Source organism: Odontesthes bonariensis, chromosome 17 (genome assembly GCF_027942865.1).
Source record: "Odontesthes bonariensis isolate fOdoBon6 chromosome 17, fOdoBon6.hap1, whole genome shotgun sequence".
Lineage (NCBI taxonomy): Eukaryota > Metazoa > Chordata > Actinopteri > Atheriniformes > Atherinopsidae > Odontesthes > Odontesthes bonariensis.
In genome coordinates this window covers 12,301,004-12,318,171 of record NC_134522.1, presented here as the reverse complement: position 1 = coordinate 12,318,171, position 17,168 = coordinate 12,301,004, and the positions used below count along the sequence as shown (strand labels likewise).

The 17,168-nt window shown below is 40.0% G+C and overlaps 1 protein-coding gene across 1 annotated transcript in view; it reads left to right on the top strand.

Moving 5' to 3' along the window:
* htr1d (5-hydroxytryptamine (serotonin) receptor 1D, G protein-coupled) overlaps nt 1–16,674 on the top strand; it is a 40,086-nt gene extending 23,412 nt beyond the window's left edge. Inside the window, exon 2 of the mRNA XM_075447625.1 lies at nt 13,354–16,674. Within this exon, the coding sequence (XP_075303740.1) occupies nt 14,179–15,318 (1,140 nt within the window). The 5' untranslated portion in view covers nt 13,354–14,178 and the 3' untranslated portion in view covers nt 15,319–16,674. The remainder of the gene's footprint in view (nt 1–13,353) is intronic.
* Nucleotides 16,675–17,168: the final 494 nt, after the last annotated feature.

The window sequence follows — 17,168 nt, the reverse complement described above, 5'->3', positions numbered from 1 at the left end:
AGACTGGGGATGGTAAGGAGTTGTCCTTGAATGTTGTATCCCGCTGTAACTCTGCAACTTTCTGAACAACTCATTCTCGAATTCCTTTCCCTGATCATGATGAATTCGAGCAGGGTATCCGAATCGCAGAATAAAGTCGTCAAAGATTTTGCGTGCAGCTGTCTTTCCAGACTTGTCAGATGTTGCATAAGCCTGCGCAAACTTAGTAAAATTATCTACTATTACAAGAATATACTCTACTCCACCTTTACTTCTCTCTAGATGCAGATAATCGATCGAGATTAGTTCAAAAGGTGCAGAGGTTGTAATAGTTTGTAGTGGGGTTCGAGTTTTTCGGTTAGGTTTCTTTTGTTTCAAGCAGCGGCAGACTCTTGTAACATAATGTTCAATCTCTTCTCGCATTTTTGGCCAAAAGAACCTCTCTCTCTGGCCAATGAGATCATTCTGTCCGCGCCTAAATGACCCATTTCTTCATGGAGTTGCTGATAAATCAATTTCTTGAGCTTAGCAGGAACTACAAGTTGATTTCTAGTTTTTGTCTTTCGTCGTAAAACTCCTTCTTTGTCCAGGTAAAGATGAGGCCATTCTCTTAGAAGTCGTTTTACTTCAGTTGGCTCTTTTACTTTATCCCTGTATTTAAGTTTTTCATTTTTCTTCTTTAATGTGATTACTCGTTGTGTCACTTGGTCTTCTTGTTGAGCAATCTGAATGTCTTTGACTGCTATTGGCTCAACTGGAGTTGTACATGGAACAGTTAGTTGTGACAGTACATCTACATTGCATGTAATAGCTGAAATCCAGTCAGTATCACCACTGTGATCTGCTTTGAGTCCTTGCTGTAGTGCTGTAATGTCATCAGCTTTACATTCCTCTGTACATGCTGACATATTCTGTCCATTTCTGCAGGTTTGCGAGATAGAAAATCAGCGTCTCGGTTGACTTTACCGGGTCTGTACTTCAGAGTGAAACGGAAATCAGCTAGTTCTGAGACCCAGCGATGTCCTACCGCATTCAGTTTAGCACTTTTCATCACATATGTCAATGGATTGTTATCACTGTACACTGTAAAGTGTGGGGCATGAAAAATGTAATCGCGAAATCGCTCAGTGACAGCCCACTTCAGAGCTAAGAATTCAAGCTTCCCTGAGTGAAGTTTGTAGTTTTTCTCAGTTGGAGTGAGTGTACGTGAACCATAGCCTATTACTCTTAATACTCCCTCCTGCCGTTGATACAAGACAGCCCCAAGACCTTCCTCTGACACGTCCACCTGTAACACAAATGGTTTTTCCAGGTCTGGGTAGGCCATTACTGGTGGATCTGATAAAGCGTCTACAAGTCTTTCAAGTGCTTCCTGCTGTAATGTTGTCCATTCCACAGACTGAGATGGTGGCAACTGTATAGACCTTTTCTTTAAGGATTTGTTCTTTGTCTTTGGGTGTGACAACAGATCGTAAAGCGGTTTTGCTATCCTTGAGAAGTCAGCTATGAATGATCGGTAGTAGCCTAAAAAGCCTACAAGGGATCTTACTTCTCTGACTGTTTTAGGACTCAACCTTTTCAAAGCTTGCACAGCTTCTACTTCTTTTGGATTCATCCGGTATCCATCTTTTTAAATGACACGGCCGACGTAACACACTTCTCTTTTGAAGAAATCACATTTCTTTGCTCTGAGTTTGATTCCACATTCTTTTTGTCTTTGTAAAACTTTTCTCACATTTTCCACATGTTGATCAAAATCTTTGCTAAAAACTAAAACATCATCGAGATGGGGCACACATACCTCATCCCTGAGATCTCCAAGACAACCTTCCATATACCTCTGAAAGGCAGCTGGGGCATTTGTTAGTCCGAAGGGTATCCTCAGCCATTCATAAAGTCCCCATGGCGAGATGAAGGCAGTGCATGCTCGGCTCTCTGGACTAACAAAGCCTTGGTGGAAGGCTTTTCCTTGGTCTAGCACAGTAAACCAGGAATTTCTGCCAAGATTTTCCAAAATTTCCTGAATTCTTGGAATGGGATGTCTGTCGGGGTGTGTCTTTTCATTTAATCGTCTGTAATCCACACAAAGCCGGATGGTAGAGTCTTTTTTTCTTACAATTACTATTGGTGATGAGTAAGAAGAAGATGACTCCTGTATCCACCCCCTACTGAGTAGATCTTGAATGTGCTTTTTCACTTCCTGATACAAATGACGAGGGATTGAATTGTATGTTTTTGTCACTGGAATGCTGTCTTTGAGATGTATTTCCATCTGCAGATCAGGTATGCATCCTGTATCCCATTCATCTTGTGCAAAAACATCACTTTCCTCTCTTAGCATTTTCCTCACTTTATCTTGTTGTTCTGCTGTTAAGTGTGAAATATCAACTGGTGGATCCCATATTTGTTTGTCGTTTTTTTCTTCATTTTCTGATGTCACTTTCATGTCTTTGGTGTGTTCATGTCCACTTTCACTTTGTGACCTCTTTGTGACTTCTTTTACATCTTGTATGTAATCCACAGTGAATAATGAACCAATTATTGTCCTATTTTGTAGTCTAATATTGTTGTCTGTGTTGTTTTCGACTACAATTGAAATGTTAGCTCCCTCATCAGTTGGTATGTGTATTAGTTGCTGTTGTATTTGTAATCCTTCTGGCCATGGTGTGCTTTCATTTGGTTCCAAAACTGCATATTGTCCCTTTAGCACATTTTTCTTGAATTTTCCACAGATTACTTTGAACATTTGATGTTTTGGGATAATAACATCTTGTCTCCCGAGCCTTACTGTTTGATTCTCTGACATAGATTTGTCTTTACGTAACACAGATAACACTGCTTTTGCCTTTTTGTGTCCGACGTCTAACCCAAGACTGTGCAAAAACTTATTGGGAAGAGTTCTATCTGATGACATGTTAGACTTTGCAAGTTCTTCTATGACATTGAAACCCACTATTGGCTTGGTGATTGGCTGAGAGCTTACAAGAAATGGCACTAACAGTTCACTGTCTCTGTTGTCTGTAAGACTGAACTCAACTCCTACCCAACCCTCATAAGGTATCTCAGTCCCATTTGCTGCAGAAAGATCTAACATACCCTCCTCAAGAAGCTCTTTCACTGATCGAACCTCGGCGTCTGGTAGATGTTCTCTTTTCCAGTTTAGATCCACAATTGACACTTGTGATCCTGTGTCCCAAAGAGCTGTGACTGGAACACCTCCAATGTTGCACTGGACAAGGTTTTTGCGTCCTATCAGTCTCGCTGTCTTTTCCTGTTTTTTTGACAAAGGCACATCCTTCTGTGGAACAACACTGTCAATAACATTTCCAGCATGTACTTCAATCTTGTTGACATTAACTGTTGAGTCTTTCTTTTTCCGACAACCAATTGCCCAATGTTCACTGCTTCCACATTTAAAACAGTGTGTACACTTTCCTTCTGGGTTTGACTGTTCGCATTGACGACATTTTCTGGGGTTCCTTCTGGTCGCACTTTGATAGTATGGCTGACTTTTTATGTTTTTGTCTTCAGTTTTCACTTTTGCCTGAGTCAAGTTAGAGACTTGTGTTGAAAGATTTTGGATAGCTTCACAGATAACTCTGTTATTAGCTTCCAGCTTTTCCACAATGGGGTTTGTTCTTTTCTGTCTGGTTTTTGCTTTTCTTTGAGCTTCCAACATTTTCATTTTTGCCGTTATCCTCTTCCTGAACTGAAGCCACTTTGATGCTCTTTTGTCTGGTCGACAGTTTATTCCTTCTTTCGAGTTCAACACTGTAGGCAGCACTCATTTTCTCAAGAAGCACTTCATCACTAACAGATGTGTCCTGCAAGTAAGGTTTAATGTCCACTCTAACAGCATCATCTTGTAATCCAGTCAGAATAGTTTGCAAAAACTGTGTCTGTACAAGCTCAGGATTGTATTTTAGTCCAGCTTTGGCTCTATCAGAAGCAGTCAATACTTTTTGTCTAAGGTCCATTGTGCGTATAAGAAACTGAACAGGAGTTTCTTTGGAATCTTGTACTGCACGTGTTAAAGCATGATAGAGTTCTGTTGCATCTTTCTCTATGAAGTGTGTCCTAAGCGCTTGCCTGAGAGAGTTCAAGGATAATTCTGACCTACTCTCCAGATAACTTTTTACTTTCACATCAGGTGCAATGGCTTGGATCACTGCCTCAACGATCTCTCCCTCATCGTATCCTTTTTTTAGTCCTCGTTCTATGTGTCTTTCAAGACTAGTGAAGTTCAGTTTATCCTTTTGTCCAACATCACCGATTTGTCCAATAATCCGAAAATCCTTTCTGTATATTGGATGCAAGTTTACTTGGTCTTTGGCTTGTGATGAGACTCTTTCAGAACTTGCTGTGCTGCTTGATGTTTGCGGTGGTAAAACTGAAGGTGTAGTACCGATTTGTACCAGCAGAGGCTCAACGACCACTTGTTGCTCAGCAGCGGTGCGCTCTGACGCAGCACCTGACAAAACACTTGTGTCGGTTTTCTTATTCAAGTCATCTATTAAGTCATTCGTGGTCAACAACATTGCTAATCCACTGTCCTCTAAAGAAGTGACATCTTCGCTTTCCAAGTGAATAAGCATTTTTCTTCTTATTAACCGACATGATGACTTCACCTCTTCACTGAACTGCAAGCCTAGCGCTCCACTTAGGGCATTTAGCTCCTCCAGTGACAGAGTAACCAGCTTCTTCTCAATATTGGCAAATACGGATTCCCACTCACTGTCCATGATGTCTTTGTCTTGGTTGATTCACCGCTTGGAAAGATTCATGTCCATTTCTTCATCGGTTGTTTTTCTTTTACAGTAGACGTCGTCTGGTTAGCTGCATAGCCACTTAGCTTAGCCACTAGCTCGTGTTGCTACGTCGAGACGTTGTCCCTCTTCATAAAAAGAAAAATCACTTCTCACGCAGAAAACATTTGCTGAACCGGGCGGAAACACCAAAATTTATGTTGCACCCTTGAAAAGAACTAAAAAAATCAAAATAGATATTATCTTTTGTGCAACTTTATTTAACAAAATCACCAGTTCGAGCATACAGCGTGTGTAGTTTTCTCTTTGCGCATTAATCACAGGTCATGAACTTTCAACTCCCATCAGGCATTGTGTCGTTCTTAATGGGGTATTATCATGACAGAAATCTATGAAATAAATGTCAAAAACTAAAGTAATTTTAACACATATTTAGCCCTAAACCAAATGAATTGTTTTAACTAAATACTAAATAAAATAAATGCTCTCCCAATAAAATAAATATACCTATAAATTGAATATCACGTTCTTAACATATTTTCGGGGCGAGAGAGCCGTTTCTTCTTGCAGACGCGGACATCTTCCTTCTTGTTGTTGTTGTCGTTTGAGCTTCACGTGAGCTTCGCGCTGGTAGAAGTAGGGGCGTACACGCATGCGCATTGCTTCTTCTATTGTTCTGGTGTAACCGGTGGGGGTGGCTTACAGCGCACATAGAGGTGTGGCGTGTGTACTGCATCGTTTTCAGCAAGCGTGGTGTTGCCTTGAGGACCTGATATTTTTACAGAAGCTTTCCTGTGTGGTCGCAATAATTTTCATACTCGGTTTAAAAAAAAAAAAAACCTCGTTTCATTTTCGTTTAGCTGTAGTCTTAAACTTGGTCTTTCAGACAGGTAAACAACTTATCGATGAGAATTACTTACGACACACACAATGGTCCTGTGGTTCAGTGACAAATGTGACTGTAACGATCTGCCAAGTGTTAATGGCCCCTTTACTGCTTATAATCTGATACTCCCCACCAACTACTTTAGAACTGAAGAAGCCTTTCGGGTGAAACTACTTATTTGCTTGATTGAGCTTTAACCTGCATTTGTGGTTTGTATGGTCAACTGTGCTCAGAGACTGATTTCTGGAAGTGTTCCTGAGCGCACACAGTGATTTCTAACCAATCAGCCATCAGCTGTGTCCCTGGGGCACAGAACTGTCACCTGATTCTCTGAATCTTTTGATGGTATCATGTACTGTAGATGATGGAATATTTAAACCCCGTACGGTTTTACATTAGAATCATCATTCTGAAACTGCTCCACAATTTGTAGATGCTGTATTTTTCAGGCTGATAAACCTCTCTGATGTGCTCTTTTTATACCATATCATATGACTGACCTGTTGTCAATAAATCTAATAAGTCACAACATGTTCCTCCACCTGATTCTTTTTAGTACCACTCTCCAGCCTTTTGTTGCACTGTTCTATTTTTTCTAGTTGTTTTGCTGCCATCAAATTCAATATAAACTATTTTTTATGAAATACCAGAATGTTTCACTTTAAGCATTTGCTGTAACAAGTATTGGTTCATGAGAATTGACATCAAAGCATTCTGTATTTTATTTTAATTTTAAACAGCATCTTGACAGTTTTGGATTCGGTGTTGAACAGTTTATCACTGTTGTGTAATAGTTATTATTTCCATGCCCATACATAATACTTTTGGTCTGAATTGTTAAAATACAGCTTTTATCCTGTAGCAATCAAATGCACAACCCCGTCCCTCCCCCTCTCCAAGGTGTAATAACAACCAACCCAGGAACCAAGGACTGCTGTATTAGCTTTGCACGTTACACTTTCAACTTTGCACAGATGTCATTTACCCTTGCAGTATTATTCTGTGGATCTATTCTCTACCTCCTGTGATATTGTTAATTGTTGCTGATATTGTTTTATCCCTCTTTGTATTTTGTCTTACTGCCTCAACTTTGTTTCATTGTTTTTACACAACAACAATGAATTTATTCTATTCTAATAAGGGAGTGCATGTTCCACCATCTAGTACACATTTTCTTTTCCGCGTTCGTATGTGGCACACATACAGCTACCAAATAAGGTGGGTTAAAATCAAAACCAACAACGCCCCCTTGGGAATTTTGCCCAGGGGATATATACGAATTAAAAGGTGATTAGAAACTAGAAGAATTACCACCTCAAGATTTAAAAAGGCACTCAGGTTCGTTTAACTTAGAACAGGAGACGTGTTCCATCCAAAAATACAATTTATTTCTCAAATGGTCTTAAAAACACAAGTTTAAAACAAGCAATCAAAACTGCTAATAAATATAGCTAAGCCTTACTAGTGGGCAGGCAGGTTAGGGGATAGAAGACATCTCAAATCACCCCACAGCACACATGCATCACACCTACAAGCACACAGCTGTGCAACCCACAATCCGAGGTGCAAAACACACAGCACACGGGAAGGAGATGTTGCCACCAGAAAAGCCCCGACTACCACCACTGGGAGCTCAGCCTCTGAAACTAGAAAACACCTTGTAAAAGCATAACAGGGACCCCTTCATGCAACACTAAACACTGTGATGATCAACAGCTGAGGAAAGGCCTCCCGCCAACAGCAAAACAGAAAAAAATTCAAAGAAATGTAAACAAAATAATATGTCAGTTACGTTAAGAGAAATCACACAAAAAACAAACAATCTGTCAAAGAGACAACTGAGTGCCGGGGAAGAATACGTTTCTCTTTCCAAAGGTTTAAAAATCAAATCATTTCCTGCCCTCACACAACGCCACAGCGTCTGTCACTGCTGCAGTAATAGTGTTCCGACTGGTCAGCCACGTAACCAGGACGTTTTACACTCTGCTCGAGTGTAACTAAGAGAGATTAAGTAAAACCCGCACAAAGTCAGATTGTGGTGACAAGCTAAAATAATGAAGTCAGAAGGGGCAAACATGGGCAAAATGCACGAATGGATGAATGAATATTGTAGGACAAAACAGCAGTGTTCCTGTAGCCTAGATTGCAGCAGAGCAAGCAATGGTCCCATCCCAGCTGCCAAGGACCTAAAAACAGACCTAGAATCCCTGGCTTGAACAAAACAGCAGGTCAGATAATGATTTATTTGGAAGTTTTCACGGGCATTACATATTGATCAGGCAGTAACTCCCAACACCAACAACAGAGGCAGCATGATGCTTATCCAATTATCGGTATAAACCTGCAGGAAAAACCTGATGCAAAGCACCTGCTTAATACCAATACGTTAGAGATTGATGTCAGGTAAGAAGCAAACCTACTGGGAACAATCCAGAAGAGAACAGGAGGAAGCCCCACTGTGAGCTGATCTGAGGGTAATTGAATGGTCACAATAAGCAAATATTACAGAGCGACTAAAATAACTAAACATCACTGGCACTCATACCTGCAAGAGCAACGGAAGTCAAAAAACAGGGTGTGCGTCAACACCGTAGGAGAACTCAAAGCATGACAGATATACGTCAACCGCCATCTAGCGTTTATATACTGCAAGCAGAGACCTGATTGGTCAGTAATTGCAGCAATCAGGAAACTCAATACATTTCCTGGCACAAGAAGGTGATTAAACCAAAAGTTATTAACTGCGTTTTTTAGCAATGTAGTAATTATAAATGCAGAAAGACACTGGTCATTTTAAATGGAGCACCGCGTTAGTTCTGGCAGACCACGTAGTCAACGCGCCCTTTGCCATTGGCTGACGCCGATCCAACCCTTATGGCCAGCTGCGCTCAATGGGTAATCAGCTGATGCTCGCAATTGGATGCTGGCATTTGGGGCACTTCATTTAAACTTGGTTTGCTGTCACTGCTTTTTTTTTTGCTCTCTGCTTGCACCCACCACCTCCCCTGCTCCACCGACTTCTCACTGCAAACAATGTCATACTGTTGTTCATTGTTGCTTGCTCTGTTCTAGGGGGTTTGTTGCCTTTACAGCAAATGGAAGGCACTCCACCTGAGGATGCTGCTGTTCCCCGTCTTGGCTTCCATGGAGCTCATGGAAAAGTCGGGAACTTCCTCCGAACAGAGCCATACCGCCAAACATAAATTGTATGCATTCAGAATAAGCTTCTGAAATTCATCTCTGTTCTCGTCTCGTTTTGACGAGAGTGGTTCTGACAGAACTGTATTGCAAGATGTTTCCAGGGGTTCCTTTTGAGCCAACTATTTATGTAGTATGTAGCTCTATTGAAACAGTGTTGGATGGTAGGTCCGCTGGTCCTTTCTGTATGTGTTATAGCCAGTTTATGATCCATCAACACAACAACTCTTGTGATAAACTTAAATAAAACAGGTTTTAGGACCTTTGGTTGAGATTGACTTTAAGGTCACAAATGGAAATAAAACAGTTGGAGTACTTCCAGTCAGAAATATTTTGCACTATATGTCCTACTTCTCAAAAGTACTACCTCCTAGTTTGGGTATTTTGAGGGGCAAAATATCTCCCTGGTACTTAATGTAGTCTCTGGTCACAGAAGAGGAAATGCAGGGGGTTAAAGATTCAAACTCTCCAAAGATTCTTAGTCCCAGGGGAAGGTTTGTGTTGTCCAAATGCCATTTTATGATTTTTCTATGTATGTTATTTCCACATTTGCCTCTTCTGTTTATTTCTACTATGTTGCAGCATTTGGAAAGGTGATCTGTGTCTCATGCTCTTTATTTGTGTGTAGGTCAGTTTGAACTTGGTGTGCTCAGAGATCATTAAACCATAGATATCTTCCTTCCCATGGCTTCCTGTGTGCAACATCTAATCTTGGCTCTCTCACACCCGTAAATTAGAAAACTGTCTCCGACTGGAATTAAGATAAACACCCAGAGCTTCCATAATGAGTGCTTGTATTGTTCAGCTGAGAGTCTGTTTTGTTTTTACTTTGTTAGAAATATATTTATTCCTTCTTACTAATTCTGGGAGAGATGTGAGGGCCAAAAGTACTACAACTTTAGTTTAACTTAATTTCTGGGTCCTTACATGATTCCCATATATGTAAGGATTGTTACACTGTATCAATATGGATGCTCAATGTTATTGAATTTTTTCTTTTTGTGAAATTTCACATTTTAATAGATGGCCGTAGGATGTTGTACATTTACCTTAGGACATTTGATCACCTTACTTCTATTGCCAATATTGGGCTTAAGTTTAAATTTGTCCTTTGCTTTGGTTTTTAACTGTAATCTGTTTAGCGCTAATCTGCAAGCATTAGCATACTATAACACACTGCACTAGCATGGCCTCACCTAACTCTATAATTTCATGTTATCGATCCTCCCCAAGGATCATGGCTGCGACATAGGTGTAATTTGGTGTTAGCACAGGAACCATTCATATTCAAGCTCATTGTAATCACCCAATTGTGACCTTGAGAAAAATAAAAACTTGTTTTCTCGTGATAAATGTCACAATCTCAACAAAGTAAAAGATAAATTTCTTGAGAAAAACACAGAAATCATCATGGAAAAACAAGCTGTTATCTTGAGTAACTTGTGATCTCGACAATCCGGCGTCAAAATAAATAATTGCAGGCAAGACCGCTCTTGCCTTCCGTACATTCATTTGTAAACTTGTGTGAAAATTTCATTACTGATTTTGGTGCTTTCATAACATTTGGGTTAGTTTTGCTCTCAGCAAGAGAGTAACTTTGATTTTGACATTAGTGGGGACACAAAAGTGCTCCACGACAGTTTTTTTTTTTTTGCATTACCAATCATAAGTTAATGGCATGCAGATGCTGTTAACGAGCCATCCTAATGTTTAGGGAGTTGGTCTTTAAATCACAGGGTTGCAAGCTCAAATCCCACGATTAGGCTACCTCTGTTTACACCTAGAGTGACCTTGAGCAAAATAACTAACCCAACATTGCTCCAGAGACTGTAACCAATAATGTGTTCTTATAAGTCGCTTTGGATAAAGAAAGTCAGCTATGTGTTAAGCAATGTAACTCATATAATGACAGGGTATCTGCACATTTTTTATCAACAAATTTAATGACTTTTAAGACCTTTTTAAGGCCTCTAAGAATAAAAATTAAGACCATTACCACGGCAAAAATATATATAAAAACTACACTCTAGGCTGTTCAGTGTTGAAAAAAAGTCCAGTGTGAAATGTGTGCTTCAGTGATACTGAATCAGTGTGTCAACATGATCGCATAAGATTTGAACGCACAAGGCAACACCACACACTACAGGACAATCGTGCCCAATTGTCACACCTCTGCGAAGGAGCGTGTATTCGCTGCCATTTGTCTGTCTGTTTGTCTGAGGCTCTGAGCAAAATAAATCCATAATTGAACCTAATTTTCGAGTTATGTCTACTGTGCCTTTACAACTAGCAAAACGATTTTACTACCCAAGTGAACTTAAACCAGAACTTTGGACAACTCACGTGAAGCACAGACTGGTTTATGCAAAAGTCAGCTGTCCATATATGGACAGTGACTTTGCATTGCATAAACCACACAACAAAATTTAATTTCCTTCGGGATTAATAAAGTATCTCCAATCTAATCAAATAAATAAAAACGAGCACAGACCGCTCATACAGTCAATGGCATGTACCCATAGAAAAAATACACTCTCACACACATCACACAACCTGACTATCGACTGCTAACAACCATAATCAGTAACCTACACACCCAGACACATAATGGCTCGGCGGCCAGCAATCGGATAAACCAATTAAATGAATCAATCCTGTGAAAGAATGAAAACAAGTGAATTAAACGTGCACTCATCCATTATGAAGTTAACTCTGCCAGCCCCATACTCTTGCCCCTGCTCAGCCTACTCCTTGACGTCGGGTATGGTTGGTAACGTTACTGCGGCTAGCATTAGCAACTAGGAAGTACTGACGCGCACACACAAAACGTCAGCAGTCGCCATTATTGTGCACAGAGCGATAGAAAATCGTCTCTCCAGACATATCTTTCTTTCATTTCGCCCAGATGAAATTTAATGCCACTCTTCGAAAATCGGTGAAATTTAAGACATTTTAAGACCTTAAAAAAAGTATTTTTTATTTAAGACTTTTTAATACTTTTTAAGGATCCGCGGAGACCCTGAGTAGGGGGCTGAATATTGGTAGGGACGTGACCCTAGCGTCCCTACCCAAAATTACGCCCTTGGCTCTCAGGAATACAATGATTCCTCAGAATCTATGAGAGTCTTTCATCATGTGGGCAGAGATAAGAGTTAACAAGTTAACAAGCTCTGCTTCAGTCAGTAGCTGACCTTCATGCAGCCCCACTGTTTACGGTGATGGGAAAATTACCTTTTACATGGCTCAACTAGCAAAATATAATAAAACTTCATGCCTTTATCTTGAGACAACATTTTTGCCACCTCAAGATAGTGACATCAATTATCCCATTATTACTACAAAATGAGCTTTGTTATTCTCTTGAGAAGATAATTAACTTGTGATCTCGAGAAAATGACAGCAAAATTTGTCATTCAGTGAAGCTACTCTCAACTTCCGTGTGAATACACTCATGCATCTAAAAAGTTTTCCTATAGTTCTTAATAAACTGTTTAATATGCCCAGTTGTTGTCACAAAAGCACAAAAATACCCCTCATATACCCAAATTAAGACCTCAGTTAAAGGAGAAGTTCGTTTTTTGAAACCTTGACCTTCTTTCTGGCATAAAATATGTTCATCTACTCACTGATAACAGTTTGGTGAAAGTCAGCATCCTTTGGAAGATATTTAGATAGATCCGTGTATATCCATATAACGTGAGTGAATGGGAGCATAGACAATACAGCCTCTAATTAAGGCATTATCTGTCATTATCTGAACTTCCCCTTTAATGGAAGGGATTTGCACAGTTGTATCAGGAACAAATCAGTCCAATATGTATATATATCAACATATGAAAGAGGTCAGTATTCTTGGTGCTGCTCTTGAAATTTTTTGAAAGAAAAATAGAATAGACAGATAGAAAGTTAGGAAGCTGGAGGGGAGTAAGTCTTATGAGGTGATTAGACGTCATTTGAAGTCTTTACCCCTTTTAGGACGAAATGACACATTTCCACATTTCACTTACCATCTCTTTCAATGTACTTGAAAGAAAGTCAAATTGTGATAATGTGCTGCGACTCTGACCTGAAGGCAACATGGTCAGTTTCTCTGTACACCACTGCCACTGCTCCAATTTCATGCGCGAGATTTGAAAATGTAGTACGATCAAAGTAATCTGTGGCAGAAAAAAAGGAATTAGGAAGAGTATATATCATTGCTCGTTTTTCTGTTGAGTCTTAAAATTGAACAAGTATGTAAAGAGTTTTTGTTACAAAACATCTCAAGCGGTGGGGAGCAGGAAAGTAAACAGGCTGATCATAACTTTACAAAAACATTTTAAAAGCACCCAAAGCACCTAAAACCATAATGCTCACTTAACTGACAGTTTTTATTTAAATGCTGCTCAGGTGCATTTATTGACCAGAATTTATGGTCAATGTCTGCATGCACAAGTACAAAATATAGAGTAGGGGATTATGCTAACAGAAAAGAATAAAACCAACCTTTCCTCACTGACTGTCTGTCTTATTTGTCTCACACAGGATGAAAATGCTTCAGAGGACACTGGATCAGTCTGACTAGACCTAATCTGAGACCCTGCCGCTGAAACGTTACCAGATAGTCGATGCTATGAAGAGGAGCAGTTAATGGAAAAACGCTGGGAACTGGAAAAGATGGCGTTGCCAATATTCACACTTTAGCAAACTTTTGTATAACAGCAAAAAAATCCCATGGATATATGAGCTGACTTTATAATGAGAATCGTTTGTTTCATCAGAAACAGCAGGTGCAGCCGAGTTTCAGGATAAAATCAAGTTCAGAAGTCCTCCATGCCTCCATGCGGACTCCAGAAAAGAAAAAAACAACAAGAAAATCTCTGGGTCTGTCACCATCATCTTCTGACATGCAGCTCCCCCCATAGCTTTTTTTAAAACTTGGAGCCCATTAGAGCATTTGATAGATGGGAAAGCTCGGTCTGAAGGTGGGTTTGCCTGCTGACTGCAGGTTGAAGATGAGATAAGAAAGTGCCTCTATTGCAAGAGCTAAATACAAATTAGGATTCGGTTCTCATGCCGCTTCAGCAGAGAAGCGAGTCAATCCTGGATAAGTGAAATGGACAAATTAGTCTATGATTAAATGATCAGGATCATTATTTGTAAATTGATGGAATTAGATGTCTTCTAAAAGTTGATATGAAATTATTTTGCATTAACAGAAATGGAAAATAAAAGATGATATTGTAAGAGCCACACTGCAATACAACCTTATTTGGTGTATAGCATAAACTGATTTGCATTCAGTTTTAGATTAAAAAGATGGGGCCGGTCTAAACTGTATACAAGAGAGTTTAAAGGAGTTGAAGCGAGATGGAGTTTGATAACAGCTCACGAGACAACTTCACAGAGATTCCCAACACCACCACAACTCCACTCAAGAATGAGGGCACTCGTCTCGGCCTCCAGGTCTCCCTGTCTGTTCTGTTAGCCATTGTCACACTGGCTACTGTGCTTTCAAATGCATTTGTCATCACCACCATCTTTTTGACCAGAAAGCTACACACCCCTGCCAACTTCCTGATAGGTTCCCTTGCCGCCACAGACTTGCTGGTGTCTATTTTAGTCATGCCAATTAGCATTGTCTATACAGTCAGCAAAACCTGGTCACTCGGGCAGATTGTTTGTGACATCTGGCTGTCGTCTGATATCACCTTCTGCACAGCTTCCATTTTACACCTGTGTGTGATTGCACTGGACCGCTATTGGGCCATCACAGATGCACTGGAGTATTCAAAACGCCGCACCATGCGCCGAGCGGGGATGATGGTTGCGGTAGTGTGGGTGATTTCTATATCTATTTCCATGCCTCCTCTTTTCTGGCGACAAGCCAAAGCCCACGAGGAGCTGACAGAGTGTGTGGTGAATACAGATCAGATCTCTTACACACTGTATTCTACCTTCGGCGCCTTCTACGTTCCCACAGTGCTTCTCATCATCCTCTATGGACGGATTTATGTTGCTGCCCGATCTCGTATTTTTAAGACCCCATCGTCATCTGGGAAGCGTTTCACAACAGCACAGCTCATCCAGACCTCTGCAGGATCCTCTCTCTGTTCTCTTAATTCTGCCTCCCACCAGGATGCACACCTACACTCTGGCAGTGCAGGAGGTGGTGGAGGGGGAGGATCGCCTCTGTTCATGAATAGTGTGAAAGTGAAGCTGGCAGACAGCGTGCTGGAGAGGAAGCGTCTGTGTGCGGCGCGGGAGAGGAAAGCGACCAAGACTTTGGGTATCATCCTGGGCGCATTCATTGTCTGTTGGCTCCCGTTCTTTGTTGGCACGCTCGTCATGGCCATATGTAAAGAATGCTGGTTTGATCCTGTACTGTTTGATATCTTTACCTGGTTGGGTTACCTGAACTCCCTTATCAATCCTGTCATATACACGGCATTCAATGATGAGTTTAAGCAAGCTTTCCAAAAACTCATCAAATGCAGACGGAGCTTTTGAAAACCTAAAATGGATTAACACTAACCTCCCAAGGAAAATAGGGAGCAAAAGAGACAAACAAATACAAGAAAATACTTGACAGTGGAAGCCCCATACACTCAATACCATCTTATAAACACTTGCCAAAAGAGTTTTCTTTGTTGTGGCATACATTATTGGTTAGCAAAGGATATCCATCATAAATACTTAAGCATGCATCCCTAGAAAGAAAAAATCTTAACTTTGCCACGAGTAGAACTTATCTACAAAGGACAAATCTTGGGGGTTTGAAGTCTATTTCATGTCACAGTAATTGTTTTTATTATTTGTTGGACAAAAGAAAACAAATTACAAACAAAGAAGGACTTTGTGACTTCATCGAAAGAGCAAACTCAGAGTGACTGGACTTAATGTTGTGGAAAAGAAAAGCCATGAAATGTATGTTGTCTTGTTCTTTGTGCGGTACAGGACGGTGCTGCTCCCATATGAATCCATTGTACAGTAAACTATTTAGAAAGGCCACAAACTCTAAAGACTCTGTTTCCACATAGGCAGTCACACATGGGATCAGTGTGTGAGCATATGCGTGTGTTAGATGTAGTAACGGTAATATATGAATTTTTTGAGAAGGGAAGGCAGTCGGATGTTTCACATTTTTTACATGCTTTTCTCCGGTGAGGCATGTCTCTTTATTACAGAAACTGAAATGAGGAACATCATTCCCACTCTGAATATTTAGTAGCACACAATATCATAGCAACAAATATTTTTATAAATCAATGTGCTGAGTCAAAGAAGACAAGACTAGGGCAAATGAAACTGGATATTGAAAGAAAATTGAGGATGATTTATTTAGAGACATCCAATGTGTTTGTTTCACACATATTTCACCCTCATGTGAGAAGGTGTTATTGGCAGATCAATTGGACTGGAAAGCTGTGGATGTGTTTCTCAATTAACTAAAGGTGAGTGGATGACAAAGAAACTCATTTTGTTTAAGGGAGTAAATCAGTCAAAGCAAGCAAAAGAAATGAATATATAAAGATAATGCTCACGTGTTAGTTTTTGGACATATCCGCTGTATATGAATTCATATATCTTTAACCATAGTTCCAGTAGACTCACTCCCTCCCTGAAAATATCCCAGTAAGGTACAGTATTTCAGTGCAATCATGCTGGGCCACCAGTTAAACCTCTTAAAGTTTTCTTGCTTATGTGTCATTTATATGTTTACTCTTTTTTTTTACCTAATGCTTCAACCATTTTCCCATTGCTTAGCAGAGTAGGTAAAACATTGCCATTAAAGCTGTCAAATGTATTTTCAATATGTTCATTCTCTTTCAGTTCAGTACATGTGTGTTCATTGTGGTGAACAATAAAGACGACTTACCAATACCTTTAGTCACAAGTTGTCACACTCTCCTGAGGTCTTAATGGAATTTCTGTGACACAGCACAACAGATAGGAAGGCTGTAGTTGATACACCAGTCAAGAATGATGTTATAATAATGTGTCACATCATGTCAGCTCCCTAAACTCTGGGATCCACTGTTGCTTCGTTCCATTTAAGTTTCAAAATGCTAATGTAAAGAATTGTTGCTTATATGGGCTACTTTTTGCCAAAGTTAGTTTTTTTACACACACAGAGTGCTGTTCACAAGGTTTTCCATTCCACACGTAAATGTAACAATATGAAAATGTTTGCCCTGGAAGGTATTTTCTGAAAAGTTTGGTTTCAGTGCCCAATACTACGTTTGCATGTGGGCTGTTTTACAAAATACCCATGTTCATGTGAGGAGAACCTTAATGACAATTTGGAAATCCGAATTTTCAACCTCAGGTTGGGTAAAAAAAAGTCAAAGTGCAATATT